Source organism: Microcaecilia unicolor, chromosome 7 (assembly GCF_901765095.1).
Source record: "Microcaecilia unicolor chromosome 7, aMicUni1.1, whole genome shotgun sequence".
NCBI classification, from domain to species: Eukaryota; Metazoa; Chordata; class Amphibia; order Gymnophiona; family Siphonopidae; genus Microcaecilia; species Microcaecilia unicolor.
This window is the reverse complement of record NC_044037.1, coordinates 52,754,807-52,782,539: the sequence shown is the minus strand read 5'-3', so window position 1 is coordinate 52,782,539 and position 27,733 is coordinate 52,754,807. Positions and strand designations below refer to the sequence as shown.

At 41.7% G+C, this 27,733-nt stretch overlaps 1 protein-coding gene across 4 annotated transcripts in view; it reads right to left on the bottom strand.

The window, feature by feature from the left end:
- Nucleotides 1-20,807: 20,807 nt before the first annotated feature.
- Nucleotides 20,808-27,733, bottom strand: part of LPAR4 (lysophosphatidic acid receptor 4) — an 82,602-nt gene continuing 75,676 nt past the window's right edge. For all 4 annotated transcript variants that reach the window (XM_030210156.1, XM_030210154.1, XM_030210157.1 and 1 more), the window contains exon 2: nt 20,808-23,386. In XM_030210156.1, coding sequence (XP_030066016.1) covers nt 22,168-23,217 — 1,050 coding nt within the window. In that variant the 5' untranslated portion in view covers nt 23,218-23,386 and the 3' untranslated portion in view covers nt 20,808-22,167. The remainder of the gene's footprint in view (nt 23,387-27,733) is intronic.

Sequence of the window (27,733 nt, the reverse complement as noted above, 5' to 3'; positions counted from 1 at the left end):
AGTTCAGAGAATCCCAGAAGGGTTTGGTGACATATGTGGTAACACAGCCTGTGAGTGGCCTGTTTCCACTGTGTGCTCCAGGTCCATTGAGTTTGCCTCATTTTGATGTGTCAGGGGTGTTACATGCACTGTTGAGACCATGTGGCCCAACAACCTCAGCATGTTACATGCTGATGTCTGACTCATTTGGATTTATATCACTATGGACACTAGATTGGTAATACTTTGCTGCTGTAGAAAGATGTTCACCTGAGTTATGTCTAGCAGAGCTCCTATGGATTACAATTATGTTGATTGGCTTAAGAATAGTTTATAATGAATGCTAGTCACTCCAGCACTCAAATAGTTGTAGCTTTTTCCTGAGATGTGCTCTTATCTAGCCAATAATCCAGATAGGAAAACACATACAGTCTGCAAAGATATGGTACTATGGCTGCAAGGTATTTTGTGAACACTTGAGGAGCAGCTGTGAGGCCGAAAGACAGTATGCAATGGTGTTTTCCTATGATGAATCCGAGATGCATCCTGTGACTGGAATGTATATCTATGTGAGTGTAGGTGCTCTTTAAGTGCAGAGAACATACCTAGTCTCCCTTTTGGAGAAAGGGGACTAGGATGTTCAGGGAAACCATCCTGAACCTTTCTCTTACTAGAAACTTGTTCAAGGTCCCTAGCTCTACGATAGGATAGAATCTACCCATATTTTTTTTATAACAGGAACTACTTGTAGTAAAATTCCTCCCCTTTTTCCCTTAGTGGAACAGATTTGGCCGCATTGGCCTGTAAGAAGGAAGTAGGCTCCTTGATAAGCATTTCCTGATGCTGAGATTTTGATCACAATGCTCTCGGTAATCAATTTGGTGATATTTCTAATAGATTTAGCCAGTATTCTAGCTGGACTACTTTTATTTCCTACTGATTAGAGATCATAAGGACCAGCAGGCTGCAAAAAAACATCACTTCCCTAATACCAGAAGGTTGTCTGGCATGGATACTGGAACACTGGTTATGGTCTCACAGAGGAAGTGAAACCCTTACCCCTGGTAGGGGGCTCTAGAGTTGGTTAGGACTTTTAAACTCTCTGCTGTGTAGGATGAGAACCAGACCCCTGTCTTGGTTGGGAAAAAAACTGAATGGAAGAGGATACCTACATCTTTGAGAGTAATAGGACCATCCTTGCCCTCCACTCTGATACCTCCGTGAAATGGAGGCCAGGTCAGAAGTGGGCCTGGAGAGGATTTTAAGGGTATCAGTTGATAAGGATAGCAGCTTCCTTAACATTATTTCAAAAGAGATTTTCTCTTCAGCACAACATGACAACAAATCTCATCTGCACATCCAATCTCAGCTGTGAGGCTTACAGTCATGCAATTGTCTGAGTGCGAATAGCCATAGTTGAATCTCTCAGTATCAAAATATCATATTTAGCTTGAGTCATGTATTTTCTATGCTCCTTCCCTTTGCCTGAGGTAGAGTGTCTGCAAACTCTCCAATACTGTGCACAATTTTTTTTTACAAATGTATGCCCATAAAGAGCTGGTAAGAAGCTGTGCACGATGCGAACATAGCATTTGAAACTCTCCCAAAAGACTTCAAGTAGCTTTCCCGGGGGGAGAACAAAGAGTGCATATTGGAACTTTTGACTATTGAGTGTGAATTTGACCACTAGAGGCCGACCAAATTTCAGTTTCGGTTATAGTGCAGAAAATGGCCCCAAATTATTTTTTCTGCCTGGTCAAAAGACTATGGCCGTGGTTTCGGTTTCAGTCACAACTGACTGTGTGTTTTTGGTGGAAGCTGAAAATTTGTTCTTTGTCCTGTTTCTATCCCTCCTTCCCTCTCCCTTCCAAACAGGAGTTGCCTCTCCCACCCCCTGCTCACCTGTAAGTGCCCCCCTTTAAGCCTATCTAACAATCCTGGTGGACTAAGGGTATAGTCGGTGCAGGAGTGATCCCTAGTCACTCCTGCACATGCTGTCTCTGCTCTCAAAATGGTTGCCGTGACCTCTAGTAGAAGCCTCATGAGACTGCCACAAGAGTTCACAGCAGCCATTTTGAGAGTAGAACTGACATGAGAATGAGCGACTGGGTATCACTCCTATCCTGACTACACCATTAGACCACTAGGGATTGTAAGGTGGTCTGGGGGGGGGGGGGGCTACTCTTTGCATTCTTGTGTGTGTGTGTATGTATGTGTGTGTGTAATGCAATTGCTTTTGTGTGTGTGTAACATGCAATTGCAAATAATGCAGTTATGATTTTGTATAATAGTTTATACGGTAAATAGAGTGTTCCAAATAAATTCTTTTGATACAAAAGTTTAGCAGAAATTTAAGCTAAATTTGGGATGATAATCTTCTTAGAAATTAGTCTCCCTGTGGAAATATGACATCAGCTGTCATGTCAAATGTGACACAAAGTCTTTAGTTTCAGTTTTCATTATCTGAGGTCCATGTGTATGGAGGCTATGTTGCTTAGGTAAAATATGTTTTTTTCATTATTTAAATTATTATATATGTTCTAGCTTGGATACTTTTTTGGGTGATTCTAAAGAATTTATAGGCTCTGTTGGGTATGATGAAGATGTAGCATTTTAATCAAACTTGTGGCCAGCAGAAGTTAGATTCTATGAGAAAGGAACCCTGCAGTGATTGTTTCCAAGTATAAGTACTAGTCAGCTTATAGTGTTAGTAGGGAAATGATATTACAGATAAATGATTTTTATATTAGGAAATAATTTGAGAAATGCATTACTCTTGATTGTAATTGTTCAGAACATATAGTCCTCATATTTAGAGACATCAATGTGCTTTTTTTTATTCTGGATTGTGCAACAGGCTGGTATAATGTTCACAGTGTAGACCAGAACTTGGACTCCATTACCCTATTTTAGTAAGAGTCTATGTCATGCTAGTCCTTAATCAGTTTTATAACTAAATACAAAATGGGAAACATCTCAATGTTACTTTCTCATGTTACTTGTGCACAGTTTAGGTAAGCATAAAAAGCTGGTAATTGGGATTTTTTTTTTAACACGTTCTCACAAAGTTCCTGTCTTAGAGGATATTTAACTACATCTGCATTAACTTGGGAACCTAAACATGCCAGACTTTTGAAAAGTTCTTGTTAAAATGGATCTCCCAGTTGTCTGTGCTTGTAATTCCTGGGACTGGAGGGTAATAATCTCCTGTAAGGTTTAGCAAAGGGTTGCCTACTGCAAGCTCTGACAATCCCCAGTGGGCCTCATTGGTTCACATTCACACAGCCAAACTTTAGCTTTTGGTTTTGGCCAAAACTAGGCGATACGTTTTGACTAAAGTTTGGGTTTCGGACGAAAGTGTTTAGACAGTTTTGGTAGCAGTTTCAGTTTAGTTCAAAGCTGAAAAAAGCAGTTTCAGTTGGCCTCTATTGCAGTGGCGTAGCCACAGGTGGGCCTGGGTGAGCTGGGGCCCACACTCTTAGGGCTCAGGCACACCCAACAGTAGCACACGTTTAGCAGTAGCTGGTGGGGATCCCAAGCTCCACCAGCTGAAGAGTTTCCCCTGATGTTAATGAAAATGCTACTCTCCACGAAACTAGCACCTGCACATGCTCAGTTTTCAGTGCATGCCTGCTGTAGACTGCCAAGGTGGAAAGAAGCGTTTTCCCACTAGCTGAGAAATTTTTTTGGTGGTGGGGGGGGGGGGGGGGGGGGGAGAACACTTGGTGCCCACCCACTTCTTCCCTAGGCCCACCCAAAATCTGTTGTCTGGCTACGCCCCTGCTCTATTGACCACAATGAAATAATGAGGAAGCTGCTACTTTTCAAATCTGGAAACTATTAAACTCTATACAAAGATTTGACTTTCTTGTTGATAGGAGGTACAGAGAGAGGTGTCTCCTGAATCATCAATTTATGAATTAGCAATGAACCTCCACCTGCAGTTGCTATTACCCCAACAACAGTACCTACAAAAAATGAGGAGCATGATATTACTACAGCAGTGACCACCAGAGGTCTATCTACAACTGATACGCTAGCCTTAGCAAACTGATGAAACAATTGACAGCTAACAAGGCTAGACTGATCAGGCAAATTCTGTGGAGTTGTACAGAGGTAAGACTTGGATTCCTTTGAAATCCGGTGCCTCATGATTGGAAGGGGCCAACCAAGCCACTCTCCAATCCTGTTCCCAAGAGCTCTGTAGTTGCTTCTGTTTTCTATGCAGTAGACTGTATTGCAACAACCCATAATCAAACCCAATTACAACTGATGTGCAGACTAGAACAAGCTCTTAGTCAGAGGTAGCTGCAAAACTAGGAAGCCACCATCAGACAAGGACCTCTGCTCACCTGTATACCCCATTTGCAGTTAGATTCTATCACGCTTATTTTCAAAAGAGAAGGACACCCATCTTTTGACACAAATCGCTAGATGGGCATCCTTCTCCCAGGTTCACCCAAATCGGTATAATGGAATGCCGATTTTGGGCGTCCCCAACTGCATTCCGTCGCGGGGATGACCACAGTTCCCAGGGGCGTGTCGGAGGTGTAGCAAAGACGGGACTTGGGCGTGCATAACACATGGGTGTCCTCGACCCATAATGTTAAAAAAATACTCTGCTTTAGAAGTGTTTCTATTAGTTTACTCACCACTGAGGTCAGAGACTAACAGGCCTGTAATTCCCAATCCCCTCTTTATTTCTGCTCTTCTGCAGAGGGACCACATCTTCCCTTCTTCAGGCCTCCGAGACCACTCCAAATTCTAAGAAAGCATTGAAAAGGTCAGATAATGGAGCTGCCAGAAGTTCTCCAAGTTCCTGAAGTACCCTCAGATGTATCCCATCAGGCCTCAATGCTTTGTCTATTTTTAGTTTAGCTAGCTTCTCATGAACACAGTCTTTTGAGAATCGGTCCTGGTCTAACACACATCCATTCCCATTATCATTGGTTTTCTGCAGTCCTACCCCCGGCCTGTCATCTGTGAACACAGAACTGAAAACACGTTGCAAATGCCTGTGCCTACATTTTTGTGCGGAGCCCCCGTAGTCTATAATTATGCATGTAACTCAAAACCATGCCCCCAATCTACCCTGTCATGCCCATAATCCTTCCCTTTATGGGCCACACATAAATCTTAGATGCAGATCCTGTGCCTAAATTCATGCATGTAAATTCCAATTAAATCTAATTGCTTGTTAAAAGGTCAATTATTGGCACTAATTGGCTTGTTATTCTATTAAGTTTCACTATAAAATTGGGCACGTACCCAAATTTGCACACATAATTTTGGGTGACTTTTATAGAATCAGGGGGATAATGTTTACTTAGCACTAACTCCTAGTGACCCCAGCACCAACACGGAGCTCATTTTTAAAAAGAGAAAAACATCCAAAAACTGGTACAAATCTATATTTGGACATTTTTCTCATAAAAACATCCAAATTGGTATTTTCAAAACCAATTTTTTGATGTTTTTCTATGAAGTCTGTCAGAAGTGCATTTAAATCATGAGGGGGTGGGTTAAGGGTGGGATCTGGGTGTTCCTAACACGTGGACGTTTTTCTGCCACAATGGAACAAAACAAAAATCCATGGCTATAAGTTGGATCTGTTTTTTTAATGAATAAGCCACAAAAAATGACCTAAATGACCAGATGACCACTGGAGGGAATCAGGGATGACCTCCCCTTAATCCCACAGTGGTCACTGCTCTCCTCCCACCCCACCCCACAAAAATGTGATTAAAAACATTACTTACCAGCCTCTATGCCAGCCTCAGATGTTATACTTAGGTCCATCACGGCAACACGCAGGTCCCTGAAGCAGTGGCTTAGCCAAGGGTGGGCCCAGGCCCACCCACTTTAGGTTCAGGCCCACCAAGTAGCAGCACACCTATAATGTGGCTGGCAGGGACCCCAAGCCCCACCAGCCAAAAACTCCCAACAACTGTTTGCTGCCGGTGAAAATCTGCTATTTAAAAGGTATATGGGGGAGAGGGGATGTTTGAAAGACCATATGGCATGCAGGCGAGAGAGGGAGAAACCAAATCACTTGTAGGACAAGGCGGAGTTCTGCCCACCCACCTTGGGTCCAGGCCCACCCAAAATTGGGTGTCTGGCTACGCCCATGCCCTGAAGTAGTCTAATGGTGGACGTAGTGCACTGCAGACAAGTGGACCCATGCACATACCTTCCCATACCTGTTACACTTGTGATGGAAACTGTGAGCCCTCCAAAACTCAACAGAAACCCACAGTACCTACATATAGGTGCACCCTTCACTCATAAGGGCTATTGTAGTGGTGTACAGTTGGGGGTAGTAGGCTTTGTGGGGCTCAGCAGAAAAGATAAGGGAGCAACGTTGAGATGTGTACCTGGGAGCATTTATTTGAAGTCCACAGCAGTGCCCCCCAGGGTGACCCATTGCTCTCCTGTGTGGCCAGTCTACTAAGAATGCTGGCTCCTCCTACATCCCAATGGCTTGATTTTGTGCATTTTTCACTTGGAATTTTTTTTGTTGTTGTTTTGAAAATGGATCAAAAAGCGCACAAATACACCTAGCAAACAGACATTTTTCTGTTTTGAAAATGGCTATATTTGCCACTTGTATTTTGGACGTTTTTTGCAAAATCTCCAAAGTTGGACTTAAACGTCTATCAAAAATGCCCCTCCAGATATATCAGCATTTATCTATCTCTCATGCCATCTTGGTTCTTTTCTGAGAGTGTAAAGTTCTGCCTCTTTATGAAGGTGAAACAAGAAGTCCCTATCAAGGTTTTCTATGCTGGAGAGCTATGTTCATTAACTCATGGTTTACTGGACTGCTTCTGATAATATGACATGCTCTGCTACAACGCTGGAGTGATTTCAGGACTGAGATAAAGTTTTCTGATTTGCTGTGCACAGTTTCTTTAAATTGTTTTGGGGAATATTTTTAGATTCTGTCTGGCTCTGGAACAATGAGTTTTCTCTCTTGAAGTGCAATGTTAAAAGCCAGGGAGTTTTTTCCAGTGTTCCTTTTCTTCAGGATGAAAACCTGTGATAATACTGGGACTCCACAAAGGAAGTAAATGTGATTTCTACTTACATCCTGGAGCTTTGAAGTTTCTTTTTTCTTAAATCCTGTTATATATAGTGGTGCAGGGGTCAGTAGTAGTTAACTCTAAGTAAACATTATATGTAGTTTTTTTTTCATTGGTTTTGTCAGTGTTTAATACCCTGCTGATATATTTCTGAATTGAGACCAAAGTTAGGCAGAGATGGGGTCATTGCTTTTTAAAAGTACTTAAGTAAAAAGTAAAAGTCTGTCTTCAAAAGTAGTGAAGTAAAAGTAGAAAGTCTTAATCCCCAAAATACTCAAGTAAAAGTAATAAAGTATAGCTCTTAAAACTACTTTTTTTAACTACAGAATAAAAAGTATTCTTAACAAGTTGGACCACTGAATCTAGTATGTTTACAAGCAAGCTTCCAGAAGGTCACACAAGGTCCTTCCTGAGCATTGCAGTGGGCAGAAGAACATTAATAACCTACTGGAAAACAAAACAAACTGGATTCGTACAGATTAGTCCTACACAGACACTTGCACTCTCATGATCAAAAGCCCCGCGCTGTTCCAAACAGCACTCTAAAAATAGCGCTGGAACAGCGCGGGGCTTTACTGCACCGATGATCAGAGATAATGCATGCAAATTTAAGCAGCGCAATTATCTCTGATCATGGGGTAGAAGTGCGTGCAAATTGTGCTGACCATGCGCTCAGCACAATCCTCCCGCACTTGTTTGACAGGTCGGGGCTGTCAAAAGCCCAAACCTGTCAAACCCTCATGATCAACAGGGCTAGAGGTCCATGGGACCACCAGGCCCTATCTACCCCTGCCCCGAGCAATGGGGGCTGGAGGTCCAGCAGACCTCCGGTCCCCCCGACGATCCCACCCCCCAGGTTCAGGGAGGCCTAGAGATCCGGTGGATCTCCAGCCCCCCCTAAACCCCCAGAAAATGTCAAGTGGGCGGGGCTACAGACCATGTAAGGGAGCGATTCCCTTACATGGTCTGTAGCCCCGCCCAGCGCATCCCAGGATGCAATGGGCAGGGCTGGGCACCACCATTTTGCAGCGGCGTCAACAGAAGGAAGAGGAGGGAGGCAGGCTGCGTCCCTCCTCCAACTAAAGGTAGGGGGGCCGGGAGGGGGGTTGTCCTTACTACTACTACTACTTATCCTCACGCTGGACCACCAGGGATCAGTCGGACAATGCTGGGGGGGGGGGGAGTTGGGGTAAGCCCCCTTCGCTCGCTGGGTGGGAGGGTGGGAGAGGGTTTGGCCGGCGGCCACTTGACATTTTCTGGGGGTTTGGGGGGGGCTGGAGACCCACCGGATCTCCAGCCCTCCCTGAACCTGGGGGGGGGGGGTGGGATCGTGGGGGGGGGGGGGGGTTGGGGACCGGAGGTCCACCAGACCTCCAGCCCCCTGTTGGCAGGTGACAGGTTTGATTTGGGAGGGAACGGGGGCCTGCCAGTATGCAACTGCATGCTGGACAGGGTTCACCATTCCTCCCCAATGATCGGCAAACCCTAACGCCAGCTCGGAGCTGGCGTTAGGGTTTGCCACGGCCAGCGACCCAAATTTGGGCGCGCTGGCCGCTGATCATTGGGGAGGAATACCTAATGCCCTGTTTAGCATGCATTTGCATGCTACTTGCGCAAAGAGCTCTTGAGCGTGTTGTTTCAGGTGCTCGAGGGCTCTAATCATGGGGCGGTAGCAAACGCCGGTGCTAGCAGCCATTAGCGCCGGCGTTTGCTTTTGATCATCTGGGCCTCAGTGCTTAACAGAATCCAACCTTTTCCACACATGAACAGAGGTAGTTCTTCATGAAGTAGAGAATAAGTAATTACAAACTAAGGGCCCTATTTACTAAGCTGCACTATAGACATGCTAGCGTTTTTAGTGCATGCTAAAAATTAGCACGCGCTGTTAGAGACACCCATAGGAATATACGGGTGTCTCTAATGTTAGCTCGCTAATTTTTAGCACACGCTAAAAACACTAGTGCACCTTAGTAAACAGGCCCTAAAAATAGAAATATATAGACAAAAAGTAAACTGAACCCCTGCATAGTGGAAAACTGAAGAAAAAGACAGTGACACATCCCTTTGTACCATGCAAAATATAAAGAGAGCAAATGTAAATTTCAAAAACTTACATATTCCAATTGCTGCCTTAAAAATTAACAAATAAAAAGGAAAAGAAAATAAGTAATACTTTTTTTTTGAACTAACATTACATTTTTTCACTAGTTTTTGGAGGCAAAAACTAACTTCCTTAAATCAGGGCAGCCATCCTATTATAGCAGTACACTGTCCCAACCTGCAGAAGTAGGTTTTGGTCTCCGAAAGTTAGTAAAAAAATGTATATAGTCCAATATAAATGAGTCACCTTATTTTTTGCCTTTTTTTCTATTTATACTTATTAACTTTTAAAGTGCACTACCACAGCTACCACATTACTTCATCCTAAATTAAAAATAAATTTATTTTTTCTACCTTTGCAGTCTGGCCATTGAATTCTTCTAATTGTGTTGTTCCCAGTCTCTGGTTACTGCTTTTCTAACTTCTTTTAACTCTCTTTCAGAGTCTCCTGTCCACGTAGTAAAGGATGAGACACGGCCTTCAGGCAGGGTTTATGGCACCATCATAAGAGACCCTCTTTATGCCAGATTACGGCAGCATTTCTTTTTGAAGCATTGCAGTTCCTGCTGTCTTTGGACATATCTCCCTGTTGGCCATACAGCGTGTTGCACCAGTACAAATACACCACATACTGTTAGAGTGTTTATACAAGACCCTTAAAGCAGGTGGCACGTCTGTCGAAACACAGACCTGTGTGTGTCGGGTCTCTTATGTTGATGTTTTAACCATACTCCCTGCCTGAAGGTTGTGTGTCATCCTCTACTATTTTGGTGTTTCCTGTGGATGGTCGTAGAGGGACTTCCTGTTTATTGCTTCTCCTATCTCCTTTTCCATGTGTCATTTTTTTTTCTCTTCTTCTGTCTGCTTTGCCCCTTCCACTTTAACCAACTCCAATGATCTGTTCCAGCTCTGTGTGTGCTTGAGCATCCCCAATATTGAGCAAACCCTTAGTGTACAGGGAGGGGTAATTTCTATTGGGTTTATCATCCCCAATCATTTTGAAAAGTTGACTCCTGTGTCCCCACCTATCCAGTCTTGCACAATTTCTCTCAATCTCCCCAGCCCATAGCCTCTTTCTTTCCCCATTCCCCTTTATCCAGTATCATCACCACTCTCTCTCTGTCACTCTCTCTCGCTCCCGCCTTTCCTCTCTCTCTCTCTCTCTCTCTCACTTCTTCCCTCCCATCTAGTCTTGCCTCATTTCTCTCTCCCTCCAATTTCTCTCTCCCCAAGCCCATAGCCTCTTTCTTTCCCCATCCCCCTTTATCCAGTATCATCCCATTTCTCTGTCATTCTCTCTCTCTCCCTCCTTTCCTCTCTCTCTCTCGCTCTCCCTCCCTCCCCTCCCATCTAGTCTTGCCTCGTTTCTCTGTCCCTCCAATTTCTCTCTCCCCAAGCCCATAGCCTCTGTCTCTCCCCCCTATTATCCAGTATTGCCCCATCTCTCTCTGTCAATCTCTTAGCCTCTGTCTCTCCCCCCTTTATCCAGTATCACCCCAAAACATCCATTATATTTCTATAGGCATCTCGGCATTCACCACCAGCTGATTTCTACCACGTGCTAAAAATGCTACCGCAACTTATAAAAGACCCACTAACTGAGGGATAACATGAGTCATTTTTCACTTTGTTTTCTATATTTGTTTTGAAAAGTTAAAATAAAAAGCTTTTACAGCTTTGCTGGTTAATTGGCACTACTTATACATATATGGGCTAGACTGGTGTCCAGGTAATTCCCAGATAATGTTAGGACAGCCTTATTGCTGTCCAAACTTTATCTGGGCACATGTCCTGGTAGCAGACAGAATATTGCCACTAACCAGTTATGTCCTGGCTCCACCCGGACTTCTCCGTCAGTCTGCCCTGGCACTAACCAGATAGTTCTGGAGCAGTTTATGGTTGTGTGCGGCACTATAGCAGGGAACCTCTTGTTAGGGGCCTTCCTACCCAATTAAATCCTTTTAAATATCTACTCTATAATAAATCAGATCAAATTCCAGAGTATGCAACTTCAAGGAGGGCATCAGTTGCGTACCAAGGGCGGGGTGATGGGGGGCGGTCCTTCCTGGGTGCACGCTGCAAGGGGGTGCAGGGAGTAGCCACATGGCTGTCAGCTCCACTGGTTTGCTGCGCCCTCTGAAGTTACTTCCTGTTCCGGGGCAGGGAACCGGCAGAACTGACAGCTGCAGGGCTGCTCCCTGCACCCCCAGGAAATGATGCGTTGGTGGGGTAGAGCCACCTGGAGTTGATGCACTGGGGGTTGGAGGTGATGCACCGAGGGGGTGATGCACTGGAGGGGGGGGGGGGGTGATGCACCAGGGGGGTGCGCATCGGCATGGACCTGGGAAGGGCATGGGTGTGGTAGGCAGTTATATGCACAATTTATAGAGCACTAGCATTGTACTTGCTTGTCCTACAGTTAGCCATGAGATTTATGCCAGACATTGAGCTGGTTTAAGTGTTCATACCTAAATTAAGCCAGGGCCACTGAGAGAGAGGGGGGTGTGTGTGGGGGGGAAGGAATTCCCCAGGCCCAGCCTCCAAGGGGGACCTTGCACCGGGTTCTGTCTCTCTCCTGCTCCTGTCAGGACCCAGATGATTACATTAATGCAATAACCCATTGCCAGCACACAGGAGCAAGAGAGAGACAGACCCCAGTGCCGGCCCACCCTTGGAGGCCGGGATGGAGCAGACGCACTGATGCAGGAAGATAGGGGGTGGGGAAGCCTAAGCAAGCAAACAAGGGGTGGCGGCGGGTGCTTCTGCCACCCATTGACCTAGCAGTAAGGGCTCACGTGCCATATGCATGGTAATGGTAGCGCTATAGAAATGATTTGTAGTAGTACTCATGCAGTGTGTGCCAACATGACCACCCTGCCGATTACCACCAGGAACGCACCCCGCAGTAGAAAATAGAAAAATATTTTCTACTGCAGGAAACAGCACATGCCAATTATGAAATTACAGCCAGGTGGGTGCGCTAACTGGATGGTAATGTCAATTGGCGCAGGCTACATGCCATACCACCACTTTGTAAAAGGGTCCCTTTGTGCACACAAATGTGGGTGCACTCCTGTATTCTATAATCACCTTTGTGCGCACAGTTACCATTATAATATTGGTGCTCAGCGCACTCCCCCCCCCCCCCCATCAGGGCTCCGAACATTTGGCATACAGGTATGCAATTGCTCCCACATACATCTAAATTCCCATTTTTCCCAGTTCCCAAATGTTGTTTTTACATCTTTACGTGTATGTTCATTTTTTTTTTTTTTTTTTTTGCTGTCTTTTCCCTTCATTTTCCAGTCTACAAGGAAATGCCTGTTTCTGAATTCAGAGTTAGGCTATTTATATATACACAGACCATAAATGCATCTACTCAGCATACATAGCCTTGAAAAAAACACCCAGAAAAATAAAACCTGCATTACTAGATGTGTGTAAGTCAGTCAGCGCATGATCTCTGGGGAATTTAAAAGCTTATTGAATTATAAGATAATGGATCCTTTCAGTCAGTATCCAGGCATATGATGATCGCTTTTCAGTTTTATGTGAGAATATTGACCACAGATCTCCTGATCACTCTGAATGCAAATAGAGAGTTGTGCACATTGGCAGGGACTGAACTTAGAAAAATAGAGCCCTTATATTCCCATCACACTTAGGCTGTGTCCACATCGCTTGCATGTCATTCAGTCACACAAATTCTATTTCCCTGACATTTTTTCTTTTGAGCAGGTCTTTTGAGGAGGCCAGAAGCGGTTCCAATGGCAAAAGTCATCGTGTATAATGCAAATAGTCTGGCACATGGTCTTTTCGGCAGAATGAGATCTTTTAGGTTCACTGTTAACAAGATATATTTCTGTGTTGATTTTCATGTTGCTTGCTGTGTATTACACAGAGAAGAGCAATCAAACACCCAGCTAGGGTCTAGAACCTTTTTTATGTGTTTCCTGAATGCAAAACTCACAGATTTAGGGGCCCTTTTACTAAGGGCTGCAGTAGTGTAGGTGTGAGTTTTGGGCGCTCGCAGATCCATTTTCAGTGTGCCTGTAAAAAAAAAAAAATACTTTTTTAAATTTTTGCCAAAAATGGACATGTGGCAAAATAAAAATTGGTGCACATCCATTTTGGGTCTGAGACCTTACTGCCAGCCATTGACTTAGCGGTAACAATGCAGTAATCATCTACACGCACAGAATGGCGATTACAACCCAGTTTATGCCACGCGCCAGAAAATAAAAATTATTTTCCAGTGCACGTAGCGGATGCATGTCAAAAATGAATTTATTACAAGGGCCACGTGGTAGCTGGGCGGTAAGTCCAAACTGATGCGCGTTGGGCACACATAGGTGCCTAAGCGGCTTAGTAAAAGGGCCCCTCAGAAAAAATCATAAATTGAGAAAAAAAAACTAATGTTTCCTATCATCTGAATTTCTGAATCTATTTGTAATGTTTGCTATCCTTGTATAAAAGTAGGGAAATGATCAACCATTAATAAATCAAAGATGCAACTCTACTCAGATTAAACCTATATTAACTTTTGTTTAAATCTAAATTAAGATTTTGCTCTTAAATTTTATTGAGAAGGGTTAAACAAAACTATTTTATACTACTTGCAAACTAATCTCAACTATCCTGTTTTAAAATAAACTGCATGAAATGTTTTAAGACTGCTGGAAATCATTGTGGTTTCAAGTAAGAATTATGCAAAAAAAACGTTTCAGGTTCATGAAATAGACAGAAAAAGACATTAGTGGCAAAGGGAGATCACAGATCGTGAGGTTTCTATAGTCTGTGTCCTGAAAATGGCAAAGAAAGATCAGAATGGGCAAGAGTGGGCATCGATGGCAACTTCAGTAGGTAGATAGTTGGGAAATAAGGTTGCTGTTAGGAGACTTCTATGGTCTGTCTCAAAAATAGTGAAGACAGGTCAGGGTCAAGTATGTGCATTTTATATCACATATCATATGATGTGAATATGGGTGATGTATCTGTGGGGGAGGGGAAAACACCTGAAGGTTGAAATTTCAGAGTAAAATGTTGTAAATTTAGCGATGTTCACAAGAAATCCCGCTCACCTATTTCTCTGATTGTCTCTGGAATACCACAAGGCTCCATTTTAGCACTCACCCTCTTCAATGCTTTCTTGTCTCCTCACTGTGATTCAATCCAATAATTGTCTTCCATTTTGCTACGCAGACGATATTCAAATTCTCTACCGTGTTCCCATCTCTTGCTTAGATCTTACTGAATTAAACTGTTGTCTTCAAAAAGTCTCTACATGGCTTTCTGAACATCATTTATTCTTAGGGTTACCATATTTTGTTCCCCAAAAAGGAGGACATATGCCCCGCCCCGACCACCCCCACCCCTTTCACACCCTCGCTCTGCCCCGTCACATTTACCCCTCCCCCGTCACATACCCCGTCATCCCCCTCCCCGTCACCCCCTCCCCTTACCTTACTACTGCCCTGGTGGTCTAGTGACCTCTTCGGGGCAGGAAAGAGCCCCCTCTTTCCTGCCCGGAGTGCTGCCCTGCATGCATCCTTCCTGTTGGTGATCCTCGGCGCTGATTCAAAATGGCCACCGAGAGTTGAAGTCTGGTTATCACCCATCTTGATTACTCTCATTACTTTCACTTTGCTCCACCACCTGGAGACAGAAAGGCAGCTGGAAGCACCCTGCATGGCCATGAAGTAAGAATAATCTTATCGTAAGGCCATATAATTTTTAGGGGCCCTTTACCCGCTGTGGGAAAAAAGGGCCCTGGCATGTGTCAAAACCAGCCCCCACTGCTACTGCAGGGCTCTTTTTACCGCAGCTTGGTAAAAGGACCCCTTTGTACAGTTAAACTAGAAATTAGTGCCAATTAAATTACGCATGTAACTGCCAGTATTATATAGCCTGTGCATATAATTTTGCACACTACGACTCAATTCTGTAAATAGTGCCCAAATTTGGGCACCCCCAAAAAATGCATGCTAAGCACTATTCTATAAAGGGTGCTGAAAGTTGAACGCTGTTTATAGACTAGTGCTCAATGCCAGGATCTATGCCCGATTTTGGGAATAATTTATACCAGCTGAACCCTGCTGTAAATCTCCACACCTAAATTGGGCATGGATCCCCAAATTCTATAATGAGCAAATTCTAGAAATGCCCTTGGCCTGCCCATGCCCCTACCATGGCCACGAACCTTTTGGATTCACATGGAAAAATGTACGTGCACACCTTTATAGAATAGTGACTATAAAGATGGACACACAAATTCCAATTATTGCCAATTAGCCCTGATAATTGATTGGTAGCACCCAATTATTGGTACTAATTGGCTCAATCAATTAAATTGCACACACAATTTGTGCACACGGCCAAATCTGCACACATAATTTTAAGCACTATATATAGAATTAGCGAGTAAGTGAGAAAATGATAGAATGAGTGGGTTAGTGGGCAATTTGAAAAGCCAGGGAAATTAGGCTGTTTGAAAATTGTCATTGTTTCCGTGTCTAATAGCATTTATGAACGTCCACAATGTCTACATTTAGCTGGGTTAAGAAAAGGAACTCTTGGGGGTGTCTTCAGGTTAGGAAGAAAATTAGTGCATACACCTTCAATTTTCAAATGTTCGTGTGCTAGCTTAGTTGCCCACACCAATAGCAGGTGGAAAAGCACATATGCCCTTTTTGAAGCACATATTTTATGGTAGCTGAATTTCAAAGAGAACGTGCCTGTTAAGGGGGTAATTTTATAAAGCTGTTTCCACATGTAAAGCCTATTTTATGCCTGAAATAAGATGTTTATAACATTGTAGAAATATTCAAACTGTGTGTAGGCAATTCTGTGGGTGTAACTTGGTTGGAGCTGTGATATACGCATTTTATAAAATATGCATGTAAACCATTTTTATGCTTAAATCACAGATTTGGGCACATACATGGGCTCTTATAGAATAAGGTCGCATTTAATAGCATGTGTGGTAGAAGCTGGCGTATATTTGTAAAGGAGGAATGCTTAAGGGGGTATTTGGGTGGAGTCACAATTTAGGCATTTAGGGCTAGATTCTATACATGGTGCCTGAAAAATAAGCATGGAATAAATTTCCACTTAAGCGTATTCTATAAGCGGTGCCTAGATTTAGGCGCGGTATACAGAATATGCTTAGTTGATATCCCAGCGCTTAGAACTACGCATATCGATTCACACCAAGGGAAACATGGCATAAATACCAGTGCAGAGGGACATTTTCTAGAACAGTACATGTAAATTTTGGAATGTCCACGAAACACCCATTTCCATGCCCATAACCACACACTTTTTGGCTCCATGCATTAGAATTTAGGCTCTGTGCGTTACAGAATATACTTAATGAGCTATGCGTGTAAATTCTAATTATTGCCACTTAGTGCTCAAGTGCTGTTAAAAACGCTGATTGGCTTGCTAAGCCAATTAAGTTACATGCATTGTTATAAAATACGCTTGGATTTCGGCATGGAACTCTAGGCACAATATATAGAATCTGGCAGTTATTTTATAAAATATGAGAGTTAGCATATATTGTACGTGCAAACATATACAACTGTACTCAAGAAGGTGTAATGTCTGTAACTTTAATCTAGACCAGTTTCTGCAGGATTTGTGCTAGTATTAAGACACACAGATGCCTTTGTCCCTTATTTTAGAAGCTCCGTTCCTGTTTTGGATGTCTGAAAACCAGCATTTAGATGACCATACTGCATGAATGTCCAAATCCCGATTTTATAGAGACAGGCTATGGATGTCTAAAACTATAGTACACCCTTATGGCAAGGGGGCATGGTCCGGGCATGTTTTGGGTAGGACTAGGGAGGGGCCAAAATATGGATATCCAACTTTGATTTCAGAAGGGGAAGGGACATTTGTGTTCAAAATGCTGAATGGTACTTGGCTTGTCCAGGTAACAGAAAGGTGCTCTGATTGAGCAGCTGTTTACTGGGTAGCCACATTAAAAATTACTTCCTCGGGCCCCTATCAGTTTGATGAGCCAGATGTCAAAGGGATTGTTCTGGTCTTCTAAAGAAATTTTAATGAAAAGGCAAATTTAAACCAACAGAACAAAAACACATTCATGAGAGGGGCATTTTCAATATGATGTCTAAATCCGATTTGGGATGTTTCGCAGAAGACGTCAAAAATCTAGTAGCAATCATGGCCATTTTCAAACCAGAAACCATTTCAAAAATGGCCATTTGCTAGACGTTTTTGTAGTCAGTGTGTCTATCTTTTAGGTCCATTTTTTGAAAAAAAAAAAAAAAAAAAAAAAACCAAAACAAAACCAAAAACATCCAAGGGAAAATCACACAAATACAAGCCATTAGGATGTGTGTGTATGTGTATGGGGGGGGGGGGGGGGGGGGGGAGGCTAGTACTCTTAATAGACTGGCCACACAGACATCCCAGCAGAGCAGTGAGGCTCTACACTGGACTTCACATAAAAGGTCCTAGGTACACATCTCACCGTTACCCCTTTATATTGTATGGTAAGGCCTCAAAAACCCACCAAAAACCTATTGTACCTAACTGTACACCACAATAGCCTTTATGTCTGCAGATTTCACTTATATGTGGATACAGTAGTTTTTTGGGTGGATTTTGAAGGGCTCATGTTTTCTACTACAAGTGTACCAGTTAGAGTGGGATATGGGCATGGCTCCCCTTTTCTACAATGCACTAAACCGATCACTAGGCTACTCCAGGGACCTGCTTGCTGCTGTAATAGGACTGGCCATAACATCTGAAGCTATCATAGAGGTTGATATGTAATGTTTCTTTCACATCATCTTTGGGGGATGGGAGAGGATCAGTGAACACTGGGGAAGTAACAGGGGCCATGCCTTAATCCCTCCAGTGGTCATCTGGTCATTTAGGGAATCTTTTTGTGACTTAGTCATGAGTAAAACAGGTCTAGAACAAAACATCTAACTTTTAGCCCTGGATGTTTTTGGTTTGTTCTATTATGGCAGAAAAACGTTCAAGTTTTGGGCATGCCCAAATCCCGTACCCTTCTGATTTGGATGCACTGTGTACGAACTGCAGAGAAAACCATCATAACAATGTGCTTCAAAAATAGCGATTGGGACATTTGGGGTGAATCTCTTCATAAAGGCGGTTAATAAATCCCAATAAATAAATATATAAAATTTGTCCCCCCCCCCCCCCCCCCCCAAAAAAAAAAAGTCCATCTGCCACTCTTTGGACATTTTTCTGTTTTGAAAACGAGCCCTTCAGTATATTATTCTAGGCATATTGTGCAACTGGTTATATAAAAGGCTAGTTCACAAATGTACACTTACATAAGGCATAAAAAAAGAAAGAGAAATTTCTTCATTAATCTCACATTAATAATTTATTTACTTTTTAATGTTAACTTAGTTAACACTCCCTATAACATGTTGAAGTGTTTGACACCTAATGAATTATCACCGTCGATGGTAAATGCACCACTGCAAATAAAGTGCATATGTACATATATATACAAACAATCCCAAAAAACCCAAAGTGAGAAAAGGTGTTCTCTGTGGCAACCACTTATTTTTGTATTATATAAAAAAGTTGGGGGAAAAGACCTCAGACACCTGTGACACTTCCTGCGTTGCTCTGTTAATCAGTAACAGCGTCTTAATCACAGCGCTGGTTTCAATCATAGGTCATAAAAAACCCCAGTTTATTTTTATGCGTGCAAAAACGTTTTCAAAACTGTGACAATGAAATGACAGTCAAACTTAGCTTATATGCGGCAGTGGGAGGTAGTTGGAAAACATCCCTATGGGGACCCGTTTCACCTTGTGGCTTCCTCAGGGGACTCAATGCTGCCTTGCTTCCGTGATATTGCCAGTTCAACTCTATGTCGACGGCCAGCCACTGTGATTAAGATGCTGTAACTGATTAACACAGCAGCGCAGGAAGTGTCACAGGTGTCAGAGGTCTTTCCCCCCAACATTTTTATATAATACAAAAATAAGTGGTTGCCACAGAGAACACCTTTTCTCATTTTGTTTTTTTTTTGGATTGTGGCTATAGTTTGCGAGTGAGTTTCCAGCGTATTTTTGATACTATATATATATATATACATACATACACTCACATATAGAGTAGATATAGATATATATATGTGAATGTGTAGATAACCTTATCTATTAATATATGTACCTCTAATAGAAATGCCAACTGTACATTGATGAGGCAAGTCAGTAACTGGGAGCCTCCATTAAGGCACCATGAGAATGCGTGATCAGTGCCTATTCTATAATGACATCTGGGTGCCCAGATTCCATTATAGAAAACTAGTGTAACCCAGTATCGATGTGCTTTACAAGTATGTGCCTGCAGTTATTCCAGCCATACAAGAGGCATAATGGACAGCACCTAAAAGCAGCAGGGACACGCGTAACTTACAGCATTCTGTAAGTTATGTAAATAAGTGGCAGCCCTGCCCATCCATGTGTACACCCCCTTGAACTTACACGTTATACTACTTACATTAACAGTTACAGAGTAGTGTTTAGGTGCCGTGTTAACACTTTCACAGGTAAGTGTACATTCACGTGCGTAAGTATTAGTATTCTGTAGATTAACACACGCAAAAGGCGCATAAATGAGGGCGCCCAGTTATAAATTGCCAAACAGGAAAGCAGAATTTTGAAACTTAGAGAAAAAAGTGAGACGCTAACTCCAGTTCTGTCTCTGATAGCAGAAGAGTGCAAGTCCAGCCACTGGTACCTTGTGGCTCTATGCTCTGCTGTACTTCTCTTCCCCCTTCCAGTGTCAGATTTTTCCATACATGATGATACAGTGTGATGAGAAAAAAGTGATAGATAACAAACAAGTAGGCAAATAACACAAATATTATTTACAATGTGGCTCCTGTCAGGTTGTTCCTCATGGATGCAACTTTCAAAGAATGTGCTTGAATTGATTTTCAAAGGGAAACATTTCCCTCTAAACATAAAGCCAGGAAAATAGCACAAATATTATTTACAATGTGGCTCGGGTCATTCCTCGTGGATGCAACTTTCAAAGAATGTGCTTGAATTGATTTTCAAAGGGAAACATTTCCCTCTAAACATAAAGCCAGGAAAATAGCACAAATATTATTTACAATGTGGCTCGGGTCATTCCTCGTGGATGCAGCTTTCAAAGAATGTGCTTGCACTGATTTTCAAAGGGAAACATTTCCCTCTGAAAATAAAGCCAGGAAGTGTACACACAAATCTATACTTGCTATTTTCACAGGTACTTTTTTTCCTGAAAGCTTAAGCAAAAAGTTTTGGAAATCAAGAAGTATGCACGTAAGTGAGTTCTGCATCCCAACCCTGCCCTCAGGAACACTTCCCCAATACATGGGTATAGTTATGTTCATAATGGTTTTGGGCCAAATTCTATAAATGATGCCTTAAAAATCAGTGCAAAAAGTCACATGGTTAGCATGATTCTATAAACTACACCTAAAGTTAGACGTAGTTTATATAATATGCTCATGAGCCATTCTTGCAACTAAAACCAGGCCTAAATACCTGTGCCTAAGTTAGGCACAGACCAGGTGTATTCCATAATAGTGCGCATAGTTTTTTTTTAAATGTCCACAACCCGCTCATTCCATGCCCATGGCCATGCCCCTTTTCAACTGCGCACATTAGAATTTACACGCATCATGTTATAGAATATGCCTAGAACGTTGTGAATGTGCATTCTACTTAAAGCCAATTAGTGCTGCTAATTGGTTAAGTACCAATTATCGGCAAATTAGTGCGCACAAGTTAAGGCATTGGGGGGTTTGTGCATAATTATACCTGCAGAAGCACACTTCCGCACATCAAACCTTGTTTTAGTGAAGAGATGCCTTGGAAAATTACTCTACCCATCTTAAAAAAATGACAGAAGCATGAAAATAATATTCTTAACACTTTGAACAGAATACTTTATGCTACGAAACCAAGGGAATGGAAAAAAACTCCTCTCATTAATTATACGTGTGGAATGATTTTGAAAAAAAAATAGAAAGCATAACAAAATGTCTGCCTTCATTCTTAGACACCTATTTGACTGATTCAAATGTCCTCGTCTCTGTCATACTGTGATAATATTGTACCTTGATACAACAAGGTAAAAAGGAAAAATTTAAGCCATTAATTGTAGGGATTGTTCCTCTGTCTTTACAGAAATCTAAAGCTACAGTAAAAATCAGTTACCATAGAGAGGTAACTCAAGCTAGTGCATCTCAGATAGAGGTTATTATCTTTAACTGCCTTCTACTTTAATTGCAACTTCCTTAAGAAACAAAATCATCGAACAATATAGTTGACAGGGTCTTGTTTTTCTAGACTTCCTTACAAGCCAAACTCTAGTGGTCTGGTGCATGTGGACGAGATCTGCTCTAAAAACATTGCTCAGTCTGTGCATTCAGCACTCTGTACAACTGCAGTGTGTTCAGGCACTTTCATCTGCCTTCTACTGTCACTGTAGTGTTGCAAGTGTGAAAGGAGTTTACTTGAACCTAATCAATGTCATAGACATATCTCAACAGCTTTTCAGCTCACTATTCACTATTTCCCTCTTTTAACAGTAAACAAATCCTTCCTGTGTTTAGGTAATATATGGATCCATTCTCAGACTTAATTATATTTCATCCAGTTTGGAAGATATACACTAAACTACAGAAAAAAAATTATGGCATTATGAACCCTTTATTACATTTGGACTGTCCGAAGATGGGAAATCTTTCACAGCCTCTATCAGTTTTTCTAGAGATATTAAACTAGATTGTCTACAAATTTCTGGTCCAGCAATTTAATAAAAAAATAAATAAATAAAAATCACCCAATGTTGCAATATTTTCTGATGCATCAGTTAGATTTATAACTTCATGGCCTAGTTATGCATTTCTGTTCTAGATGCATCAAACCCAATTTATCATCTTTATTTTGGGAAACAATACATGAGTGCTAAGTGAGGGTTACTGGCTGCACTAAAAGTGGGATTCAGACATAAGATCTCTGCCATTTGTAACCGTCTGCTCACTTAGCTCATCCTGTATTGTGGGCAGGGTATTCTTCACTGTTAATGGTGCATCCATTTTGAAAAGGGAATCCATTTTGAGGTGGGCATTTATGTTAAAAGACTTCTGAAAAGATTCTGAGGTAAAGTAATAGACAAAAGGGTCTAAACAGCAGTTCAGTGTTGCAATGCACAGAGTGATGGGATACAAAGTCCTAGCAAACCACTCCACAGAACAATTTGCTATGGCCTGGGATCGCACTAGAGCATACAAGAAGAGAATGGAATTGTATGGCACAAAGCAAACTATGAAAATAAGAACATGAACAACAATCATCTTCAGTACTTTTTCTTTGTTTGTTCCAATCTGGCACAGGGTTTCAGGCTTCCGGAGTGTTCTCAGAACCATGGAGGAACAAGTAAGGTTAAGTAATAATGGAATCAAAAATCCAACCACTTCAATGAATATAGTGATCTTTGACAAATATGTTTTCCAAGTGGTTTTGGAGAAACCCTCAAAACACGTCGTACTCGTGTTAGAGATGTTGGTGGTAGAAAACAAAGATGCTAAAATTCCTCCACTCAGCACTAAGATCCAGACTCCTATGCACACCACAGCAGAATTTCTTCGTGTCCTTATGGTTCGAGATCTAAATGGATAGACAATAGCAAGAAACCGGTCAACGCTGATGCATGTAAGGAACAACATGCTCCCATATATGTTTGTCAGAAACGCCGTACCAGAAATCTTGCAGAGAGGGTCTCCAAAAGGCCAGTGCCTGTTGAAGTTATAAAAAATTTTGAAGGGCAGAGTAAACACAAAAAGTAGGTCAGAGACGGCAAGATTTGTCATGAAAATGGCTGTTTCGTTTCTCATTTTCATCCTGAAGCAGAAGACAAATAGGGATGCACAGTTTGTAATCAGACCCAGGATAAAGACCACACTGTAAACTATGCCGTACAGGTTGTACTTAAAGGAGTCATCGATGAGGCAGCTCACGTTTTCGCTGTGGTTTTCCATGCCAGATCTGTGCCAGTCTTGGGGTGGAATCCTGCAAAGTTGAGCTCAGCAGCATCCATAAAGTAACAGAGTGAACACGCTGGCTTTGACAAGAAAGATGCTCCAGTCATAAAAGATTGAAGAATGCCGTTGTTGCATCTCCAAATGCACTAAGAGATGAGCCTTTATCCTAAGGAAAAACAAAACAAATACAGTAAGTTCTGCAAAACGTTTACAATCATTTAGCATGTCACAGCAGCCCTTAACTTCTCTCTAGAAAATCCAGTCTTCTACCGCAGGTCAATACAGAAGGGATACACATGGTACGTATTGTTATCACCAAAAAGCTACCCCTCTTTCTTTCTTTTTAACATTTTGTTGCTCCACTATATAACTTTGGAATTTAAAAAGTGCAGTACAGATGTAAAATTGTATGCTGCATTCGTGCTGACCTGTGAAAGTTGGGAAATGAGTAAACAGGAAACTTTTTCCTCTTAAGCACTGACATCCTAATGCAACCCAATTCATTTTGGCCCTGTAACAAAATAGCAAGAAATGCTTGGGGCTTACTGAATCACAGATATCATAAAAAGGGTATTCATTAGTTGTGCAGCACCAGCATGACCTTAACCAGTGATTCATATGCTAGAGAATATGACTCCTCTAGAGGGATGCCCATAAGTTTTGAAGGGAAGCTCAAAGCAGTCCTCTTCTTCCTCCTTTCTGACTGCCTGGCAGGAATGGGTGTGTTTGGCTCCCTTTTATTATCCATTCAATCCACTGGAGGAGATGAGTAGAGCACAAGGAGGGCAGGAAACAGGAAGAGAAGGGGGAGGGGAGTTAGGAAAGCACCAGAATGAGAAAAGAATGTGCACAAGGAAGGGGGAATCCAAAGAAACAAATATGACAGTATAGGGAAAGTAAAAGGCAAGGTCGGGGTATGTTTGTGTGTATGTGCGTGAGAGAGAGACTTCAATAAGGCCTTAGCCTGCACACTAAACAAATCTTCAGTAACACTAATGGGTGCGTGTGTATAGAGGTCTGGGTTGGGCTGACAACCAGGGAAGCCCAGTTCAAATCCCATTGCTGTTCCTTGTGATCTTGGGCAAGTCACTTAACCTTCTATTGCCTCAGGTACAAACTTAGATGGCAGTTCTAAAGTGGGTGCCTCATCATAGGCACCCTCATGTCATGTGGGAAGTGCACATTCTATAATGCCCAAAGTTCATTATAGAATATTAGCATAAGTGCCCATTTTCATGCCTTACATTTATGCATCCACGGTTACATCAGCCTTAGAGCTGAAGTGAGTGAGTGAGTGCACCTAAATGCAGCAAGGGCACAATTACTTATAATATTCTATAAGCTGCACATGCAACTGGGAGATACACCCATGTCCACCCATGCTCCACTTCCATGTATGCTTCACTGCATTTACGATCTATAGCAATTATGCATGCCCTTATAGAATAGCGTTTACTACCCTGACTCTGAGGTATTAAAAACATCAGATAAGTGGAATTGAGTTCCCATAGTGCCTTCAGATATATCCCATTTGATCCAGTTGCTTTGTCTACTTTTGTTTAGCTAACCCCTCATGAGCACAGTCTTTTGAGAATCATTTGAGGTCCACCTCCCTTTCTTCCCTATACTTTTTCGTTTGAGAGTACACTAAGATGATTACTTTAGAAGCCCTATTCGTGAACTGGATATGAATAAACTGACATTTAGATGTGAATATCACATACATGTCCAAATCCAGAGCTTAGAAAGCTGGGATATACACTCTGAAGTCTGGAAGGAGTGGTTTGGGAATGTTCTGGGTGGGTCTAGGATGGGGTGAAAGGATGCACATGCATTCTCCATTTCAAAAGGGGAATGCATATTTATGTGCCCTAAGTTCAACATGGGGACTTGCACTTGCTCCCAGGGTCATCTATGTTCTATAAGAGTTCTCAATTTATTCAGTAGGAGAGGTTGCTCCTTTAATCCCTCATTTTTTTTGTTCACCCCAGTAAGCACTCTTGGCAATCCCAAAATAGCTCACATACACAGATATGTGTCAGAACATATACCTGATACATTATTACATTACATTATTTCCCATTTCTATCCCAAATTAGTCGTAAAGTTCGATGTGGCTTAAAACTATAAATTGGAACTAGGTGAAACACAAGAAAGTGTAAAGAAAGTAAAAAAAAAAAAAAACACAGTGTCACATTGTTAATACAACCATTTCTGGAATAAGAAAAAAGGAGATTTTAACACTTTTTGAAGCAGACCGCAAGATCCCAAAGACCTGATTTCTAGCGGTAGCGGATTCCATCATTATGAAGCCAAATAAGGAAAGCTGGCTGAATGTAAAGAATAAATAAATAATGTTGAAAGATTAATACACACAGCTTAAAAAATTATCAAGCCTCAACAGGTAGCCAATGCAACCTCACCAGTAACGAAGATGCCCTTTTGAACTTCTGTATTCTACAAATCAGGCGGGCGGCAATGTTCTGCACTGTCTGAAGTTTAAGTCAGCAATGATTTTTTACAGCCAATATATACAATATTACAATAATCTAAGTCGATAAGCACAAAAGTAGACAATAGGATTCTGAAGAAAAATGATTTCTCACCCGTCACAGCTTCCATAGCATTCTAAAAGCTTTGGTTACCACCATGGACACCTGTATTTCAAATGTCAGTTATCCAGCACAACAGCCAAACTTTTCAAAGTATTCTTCAGTTTGTAGGTCACATTATCCAAAGAAAAACTAGCTTATGTAACAGGTCAAAATGGACTGCTGACTACCAAAAAGTTTGTCTTATAGTTATTCAATTTAAGTTTGAACAATGCAGCCTATGATTCTAGTATATCTAAACTGCACATTTGTTAGAATCTCAATGGAATTTTGAAATGGAATATAGATAGTAACATCATCAGCATATATGAAAGGATGTTAATCAAGAGACGCCTACTTTCTTCCCAGTGAAGCCATAGTGATGTTAAATAAAACTGGGGAGATAGATGACCCCTGTGTGTTGCCATGTTGACTCCATTGATACTTTAGCAGAAAGTAGAGTGCAATGTTCCACCAACAGGACAAAAAAAAAGATGGAGGCTCTGCTCCTCTGCTAAGAGCCTTCACTTATTCTTGTCCCATAGCTGGCCCACTGCACTGTACTTTCTGTGACCTCTGGTCTGTGTTGCCCATTCCCTCTGTTGCGCTTGCTCCCCATTAATATTTTAGGCATTGATAATTGCTGATGTACTAAGCACATACATGTCCATTCTTGCACATATTTTAGAAAAGCCTCTACATTAGCAGATCCTTTTCTGAAATACTGACTAAATTGACTCGACGCCACCTGGATGTTTCAATTCTGATTTTAAATCATTTCTAAAATCTGTCTTTAAATGGCCTCGGCTAACAATTACTGCCTTGCAGATTAAATGATGTTTTAGAACACGCAGTAAACGTTTTAGTATTCTCACACAAACAATTGTAGTGTGAAGTTTTACTATATAAGCCTCTTTGTGAATACGATACACACTTAAACTGTCATCTTTGTGGTGAGTAAAACAAATTAATTAGGGTGGTTGAAATAATTAAATTTGATGAAACAAAATATGTACATAGATGAGAGTGGTGATTGAAGCCCTAGTGAAGTTAATTGAAGGGATTCAATACTGTAAATGTTCATCTAAATATATTCACATATCCCAGTTTGCTGCCAGACCTCAGGGCTAGATTCCATGGCAAGAAGAAGAAAATTCCATGGCATGTTTGCACAAATTTGCGTGCTTTTGTAAAAAGCATTTTGGTACAATTCAGGGTTAAATGATGTGCGACAGTCAAAGATGTACAGAATTTCAAAGACAACATTTGTGTATGCTGGCTGATATTTGTGCATTAATTGTTAAGTACAAATCTTTCTACGCATCCAATTTTTCCTTTTCAGGTAGCCAGCTTTGGAATGCTCTACCTAGACCTACCCGTACCATTAACGGCCTTTTGCCCTTCAGAAAAGCACTGAAGACCCATCTCTTCAAGATAGCCTACCCTAACGATTCAACCTAACCAAAACTTGCCCACATGATTCTGACCATGTTTCCCTTTATCCTTTTTGCTACCCCATATCTATTCCTTCCATCATCCTACGCCTACCTCTCAACGCTCAACTCCTTCTGCACCCAACCCCTCCTATGTTCAATTTACTTATCCGCTAACCCCATTAATTTTGCGTTTACTACAAATCGTATATTCTTCTTACAACTTTGTAATTCTTTATATTGTTACTATGTAAGCCGCATTGAGCCTGCCATGTGTGGGAAAGCGAGGGGTACAAATGTAATAAATAAATAAAAATAAAAAATTCTCAAATTAAAAAAAAAAGATTTTAAATAAAGCTACTTTTATTTTATAAAAATATAAATTGTATAATCTTTTTTATAATTTTCTAGCTTTGGGCTAGAAGATTAGGCCCTCCTTACCATGTACACTAGCGATTTCTGTGTGGCAATTCCTACGAATATGCTTTT